This window comes from Cicer arietinum, chromosome 1 (assembly GCF_000331145.2).
Source record: "Cicer arietinum cultivar CDC Frontier isolate Library 1 chromosome 1, Cicar.CDCFrontier_v2.0, whole genome shotgun sequence".
In the NCBI taxonomy this organism is placed as follows: Eukaryota; Viridiplantae; Streptophyta; class Magnoliopsida; order Fabales; family Fabaceae; genus Cicer; species Cicer arietinum.
Window position 1 is genome coordinate 44,968,908 of NC_021160.2, and position 7,051 is coordinate 44,975,958.

Sequence of the window (7,051 nt, forward strand, 5' to 3'; positions counted from 1 at the left end):
ATAAAGTTGGATAAAAAATTGTCTTAATCAACTTTCAAATACAAATTCAAACGATTTATTTTTAATTAAAATTCATTAACTACTTGAGTTCAATCACTATATCGACAAAAAAAAGTGTATTTAATCCTGTTTATTATTCATCTTGTTAATTGCCGTTGCATTTTTGTGTGTTGGGTTGGGGCACAAGACATTAGGCATAGGCATGGCAAGTCACTTTCTGTTTGCTGTTTCCTTTTTATAAAAAAATTCACTTTACAGCGCACGTGTGGCCCACGTGATGCGCTAAAGCTGGTTGGTTTTAACGGTTGGATTACACACGCCGACACATTACATGACTTGAGATAAACAAGATTCCACGACATTGAATTGTAACTCTTCTCACCTTTGAACAATGCTAGTAATTATTCTCATTTCACCTTCTCAATATTTTCCCCATGTTTTTTTAATCAATAAAACTTCAATTTAGAGGTTTCACATCATGGTCAACAAAAATGGCAAAGATCTAAACAGTAGTACTTGCAAAACTATTTATATATTACTCCTTCATTGGAGATATTATTTTATCAATTATCCTTAATTACTTATTACAAAGAGATAATAAATTAAAATATTATTAAAAAATAAATAATTTCATAAAAAATAACAACTAATTCTTTTTTAATATGTATAAATAATTTGAGCATGACAACTAAAAAAGAATCATGTAATACACGAGAATCTCATTTAATTTACTAAGTGACTCAACCTTAGTTGACTTTCCCATCCTTTTACTTAAACATTGTCACATAACCTATAATTTAAATATATTAATATACAAAGGGATTTGGCAAGTCCTTGTTATGGTCCTATTTGCCACCTTAACATAAAATTCAACCTTGAAATTGGAGCAAGGTTGGTGAAAAGCATAATACCTTTAGAACAAGTTAATTCTGATGATTGGTCACATAATAAGACCTACAATTAAAACTTATATGGCCAAACACCTTTCTACAGGTCCACAAAGAATGGCAATTAGCTATAACTAAGGTCCCACCTATTAGGGTAAGATAGCTTTGGTGTGAGGTGTCTTAATAACATACAGTTCACATACAGAGCAGCAAATAGCGGCACATCAAACACCGACCATCACCACCCTTTTGGACTCTTTAGGGTAGGTAAGGTTAGAGTGCCCTTATTTTAAAGATACCAACTTCTTTCAATGCTCACAACCCCCTCATCCTCTCTTAACACAATTTTATTATTTTGCTTTTCAAATAAAAGTTTAATTGAGTTAAATCTAATAGCTTCACAAAGATTGGAGAAAACCTTAAAGTTATTAATCATATTTATACATTAATCACTAATCAAACCATAACATCACGATGCGAACTCATCTTTATATATTTTAAGTTGAATCCTTATTAATTAAACAAGAGAAAATAAATTATCTAAAAATTCAAGATATAATAAATATTATTTTTTCTAATTTTATTCTTAGATACGATTATAATTGTGTATTTATATAAAAAAATAAAAGAGAAAATATAAAACAACTCATAATATTATCATACAGGTGTACACCACTCAAATTATTTCTTAACTAGTATGCAAAGTTATATAATGGATGGAGTATAATTTTAAGTATGTAAACACTCATACTCTTAATTAGACTTATACACTCATAATCTTAATAATGAAAGCTTTCCTTTCTTTTGAGAAATAGAGAATATATCTACTAATTAAAATAAGTACATGATTTAGTGGTCCACCGCCAATCCAAATCCAATTATTATTTATTCATTTATATATATAAAAAGGACAGTGCCAAAAGATGGAGTTATGAATTGTATCAACCACTCTCAAGCCACTCTCCTCAATAAACACAACCAACCTTCATTTAAAAACACATGTCACTTGCTTTTTGATGTCAAACATAACCAAAAAAATGCCATCAACTTAAATGCTATATAACCAACTGATTTCCAATCCCAAGGCCAAGACCCAGGCATCTCTTTCAAACTCTGCCCAATGCATACATGACAATTCCTTTTCAACACTCTATCACTTATTTTATTTATTTACTATATATTATTGCACAAATATTTGATACTTAATTCCTTAACCATTTGGTTGGATTGACACAAGTTGTATTCTTGAACATTTGGTCAGAAAGGACATATTGAAGAAATTAAATTAATTAGTCTCTGCAGTTATGACCATGGTTTACCAAAAACTAATAGTACAAAAAAGCAAAGAAATTTTAAAAAATGGGAACTTTTATTGATTAAATGGCCAAAGACAGAAAAGGGGTAAAGTAAAAAAAAAAAGGAAACAATAATAACATTTTCATCCTCCTTATGCTAACTCAATAGGGTAACCCACCCCACCACTCAACCTATCTCCCTTCAAAGGCTTTTTCCATTGTCTAGTATATATATCATCACATATATACATGTACATATAGATCCCTCCCTCTAACTAGCACAGCACATTCCTCTCCCTTTTGTCTATATATCTCTCTATATTTTCTATCTTAAAAAGTAAATTTAAAAAACTCATAATTAAATCAATTGTACAGACATAACACATTTTTTTAACCTTAAAGAAAGAAACTTGTGATACAAGAAAATTGATCAAGGGAGAGTTGGGAGGAACATGAAACATGATGGAACCAAAGAGCAATGAGGGAATGAATGAATAAAATAAAAACTCCAAAAAGGAACTGGACTATTCTCTAGGGTTCCGACGGCATTCGATAATGCTAACGAGATTATTGTCTGGCTTTCGACTATGTCACAGGTATATCAGGTGATCATTTTTAAGGTGGGGATCAAAAGACTGGAAGAACTGTAGGGACTAGTAGAGAGTTTAGCTGGCGGTTCGGTAGGGACTAGTAGAGAGTTTAGCTGGCGGTTCGGGGGACGGCGAGAAGGAAATAAGAAAGATGAGAGAAGCATTACAAAATCATGAGTTTCTAAAAGCTGTAATGCCTCACAGAATGTTCCAACATGTCTCGACTAGGGCATACAATTTCCTTCACTCGGCTTCCGTTTTTGTATATCTTGAAGGTTGGAACAATCCTTACGTTCTCTGCAGTTCCAACTGTCGGGTTTTCTTGAATGTCCACCTTCGATCAAAGAAAAGAAATGTGTGCATCAGTAAACTCATATATCACTCTTTTATATCAAAACTTAACAGGTAATAAAGTCAAAAACACTACCTTGAGGAAGTTAATAGATGGATATCGACTACATAGTGTATCGACAAATGGCGATATTTGCTTGCATTGCGAGTTAGATGCAACTTCGAAATGGACAACAGAAACACCTGTCAATGTAAGAATTAACATCAAGAGACATGAAAACAACATTTAAGTAGGGGCGGCTACATGGATCAAAACAACATCATAATGTTCTGTCAAATATCATATTGCAGAATATTCATCTTTAAACATTTTAATTACCTGGTAAAGATATTGCAGCTCTAAACTGTTCAAGACCTGATACTACTTCAACTTCACCACCAAACTTTAAATTATATACTTCTTCTCCACGTGATTTCTTTAGCGCAACTTGTGCATGAAAAAGAGCTTCAGCAACTTCATTGTCGTTTGGAAGTTCTTTCCGTAAGACCTCGTAATCTTTGACTGCTTCTTCCCACCTTTCTAGCTGCATTTAAAGAAAAGAGATGATGATATCGCAACACTTCAGATTAACAATGCAGAATCGTAAAGACCGACAAGCCGATTTACCTTGGCGAACGATGTAGCCCTTCGAAGAAGGGCTTTTGTATAATTTGGCTGGATATGTAAAGCTTGGTTAGAGTCTTCAATTGATTTTTCCCATTGACCAAGCTTAAACCAACACGCTGCTCTATTACAATATAGAACTGAATTTGAAGGGTCCAATCTCAAACCTTCACCGTATGCTGCGCAAGCTTCCGTGAACCGTTCGGATTTAAAAAGATCGTTGCCACGAACTCGAGCTCTTGCCACCATCCTTACATTGCTAAGCAAAACAACAACTTCAAGATTTCGCGAATCAATCTGACTCGCCTTCTCAGCAGCTGTTACTGCATTCTCAAACCTGCAATACATCAATCATATCAATATTCACTCTCCAACAACAGAAACCATAGCCATGCTTGATTCCGATGAACATTGGTAATAGCGTCCAAACTCACCTTCCCAATGCCATCTCAATTTGAGCTCTGACAAAGTAGGAATAAGCTTCTGAAACCATCCCGAAAAATCTTGCTTGAGAAGAGGAATTGCTCTTACTATTAGTATGTGGCTCCGATTTTGGAACATGTAACAAAACTGATTCTGCATCATCAATTTGATGGAGTTTCAAAAGGGCTTCTGCTCTACACATAAAGAGCTGTACATTCAATTTCCAACAAGTTCAGACATTTCATACACACTTCCATCATAACATATTTAATTCAAATATCAACCATCACAAATCATCGATACAAAAAAAAAACGATTATACCTGAGGAGAAGAATCTGCTCCAGCAGCAACAACAGCATCAACTTCCCTTAAAACACTTTTCCAATCCCCTATCCTCCTAACATCTGCGCATTTACTAATATGCTTTTCCACCATTTGCAACTTCTGCATCTCGTTCGGATCGGGCTGCATTCCAGGATAACAAAGATGCTTCCTAGCATTCTCAACTTGTCCTAACCTGTAAAACCACCACTTCTCACATCAACAACATTCTCAAATGCAAATCACAACCTTAGCAATGCCATCCAAGATAATAAATAACAGATTCAAGTTCCAAGAAACTAAAATAATTAAAACACTAAAACAAATAAAAACTAGAAAATCTAACAACAGAATAAAACACTAATAAGATAATTCAACAACCACCAACAAAATGAAATAGATCCAAGGTCAAAAACAAGAATCAAACAAAGCAATGTAACAAACAAAGTTAACAAATCAACAAAATCCATGCTTACTCACCTGATGAATAGAGAAGCCAAACGATGATGAGCCCTAATATAATTAGGATCCAATCTGACAGCCTCTTCACATTCCCTAACAGCCTCACCAAGCCTTCCTAAACCAGTCAACGCCGCGGCACGGTTGCTCCGGTAAGAAGCACTGGCCGGAGACAAAGCAATTGCACGGTCATAAAGACTCAATGCATCTGCAAAATGACCCTTCTTGTAATGCTCATTCCCTGCTTTCTTAAGCTCTTCCGGATCCACACCTCTTTTCCCCAAATCATTCCCAATGCTACACCTAGAACTATGAATCTCACCCTTGGCGGCGACAACGGCGGCGCCACCGCGCATTATGCTGCCATGGCCATAGTTTCCAGTTCCAGAACCAAGAACATCAGTTCTTGAACTCCGATTCGCCGACATACCAATCTTGGAGATCCTACCGGAGGGACATATGTTACCGGTAGGAAGAACATTCAACGGCGGCGAATTGACAGCTTGACCGGAATAAATCAAAGGAGTCAATCCGGATCCTGAATCGGATCTCAAATGACCCGGTTTGGAAGCCTTTAGATTCCCGGTAGATGTAGATCTCTCTGCGGTTGGACTGTTCTCACTAGAACCAGAAAGTTCGCCGGAGTTACTGTTTCCAGGGGCTGAATTGGATCTTTTTTGAACCTGGTTTAACCCATTATTTCGACCAGAGAAAGATCCAGAAGAACCTGAACTACTACTCGCTGAAGGTCCACCACGTGTTCGCAATGGCGAAACGGGTGAACCCAGATCGAGTTCACGAAAGTCCGGTTTGTTAACTTCGAAGCTCACTTTTTCACTGAACCGATCGGAAAAATGTTCTAACCCGACAACCTCTGATTCGGGTTTTTCCGATGAATGCGACATTTTCAAGGCTAATTAAACAAATGGGTTTTTAAAAAAAATTCAATCTTTTTCTTGTTTGTTGAACCTCTGTTAACCCTCTTTTTCTCTCTCTAAAAAAACACACACAAAAAACCCTCTTTTGTGTGTGTTAGCAATGTGTTTGTATGAAAGTATAGTGGGAAGTGAAAAATGGATTGTGAAGTTTTGGCGAAGAAGACATGAAGAAGAAGATGAAGAAGAAGGAAAGTGTAGAGAGAGAAAGAAAGAAAGAAAGAAAGAAAGAGAGAAAGGGATGGGGATCTCGTGATATATAAAAGGAGGAAGTAAAGAATGAATGTGAGTGTTGTTGGAATACTTAGAGAGAGAAAATTGAGGGGGTGTGAATAGTAACAAAATTGAGTGTGTTTTAGAGAGAGAAAGAAGAAGGAAGAAGAAGAATGGAGAAAAAGAGTGAAGCTTTTATTTTAACTTGTTTCTTTCCTTTCCTTCTTCACCTGCTGCTTCACGAGACAGATTTCACTCCCTTCTATTGTCTCTCTTCTCTTCACTTTTTCATCTTTTCTTTTTAATTAATATTATTCATTTATCTTTTCCTTTTTATTTTCTGTTTAATAGATATACATTCTTATTATTATCATTTTCCTTTTTTTAATTAACAAAATTCATCATCCATCAAGAATATATATTTATTAAAAGAATATTCGTAATAATTTGTTGTTTTTAATTAAATCATTACTAATTTCATTTGTTATTTTTTGCTATGTGAACGGTACTATATTCTTTTATGGAAGTGTTGTTTTTCTTAGTTGTTTTTCTATTCTTCTACAACCTCTATAATAATGTGAATTTTTTATTTTGGCTAACTATTGTTTTTTTGTTGCCATCCATATTCTTTAATAATTAACTGATATTATTCATTTACTATGATTTTTCTTTTTTTTTATGTTTAATAAATCTACTATTCATTTATCGTTATTTTCCTTTTTTAATAATTTTTTCTTATAAAAAAAATTGTTTTGTTTTTAATAAAGAAAAATTATGATGTACATTTATTGAAAGTAAAAGAAAAAAGAAAAAAAAATAATAATTTGTTTTGTTTTAGCTTGCTATGTAAACAGCACTGTATTATTTTCTGAATAGTTGTTTTTCTATTCTACTACGATCTCTATAATAATTTGATTTATTTATTGTTTTTTTGTTGAACCAAGTGTCATCCACATTCTCTACTCATCCTTG

General features: G+C 34.2%; 1 protein-coding gene across 1 annotated transcript; it reads right to left on the reverse strand.

The window, feature by feature from the left end:
• Positions 1-2,237: 2,237 nt before the first annotated feature.
• Positions 2,238-6,324, reverse strand: LOC101499827 (TPR repeat-containing thioredoxin TTL1). The gene is made up of 7 exons (XM_004488979.4): positions 4,953-6,324; positions 4,473-4,668; positions 4,162-4,358; positions 3,731-4,064; positions 3,443-3,647; positions 3,200-3,306; positions 2,238-3,106 (listed from the first exon to the last, which is right to left on the reverse strand). The coding sequence occupies exons 1-7, from the start codon at positions 5,834-5,836 to the stop codon at positions 2,954-2,956; spliced, it is 2,076 nt and encodes a 691-aa protein (XP_004489036.1). The 5' UTR covers positions 5,837-6,324; the 3' UTR covers positions 2,238-2,953.
• Between the last annotated feature and the right edge of the window lie 727 nt (positions 6,325-7,051).

Bases quoted from the DNA above. Each gene is read 5' to 3' on its own strand.
- LOC101499827 (XM_004488979.4), bottom strand. From the start codon at position 5,836: ATGTCGCATTCATCGGAAAAACCCGAATCAGAGGTTGTCGGGTTAGAA. The intron at 4,359-4,472 runs GTATAATCGTTT...TTGAATGTACAG, and splicing joins GAGCAGATTCTTCTCCTCAG to CTCTTTATGTGTAGAGCAGA. The intron at 3,107-3,199 runs GTAGTGTTTTTG...CTTTGATCGAAG, and splicing joins CATCTATTAACTTCCTCAAG to GTGGACATTCAAGAAAACCC.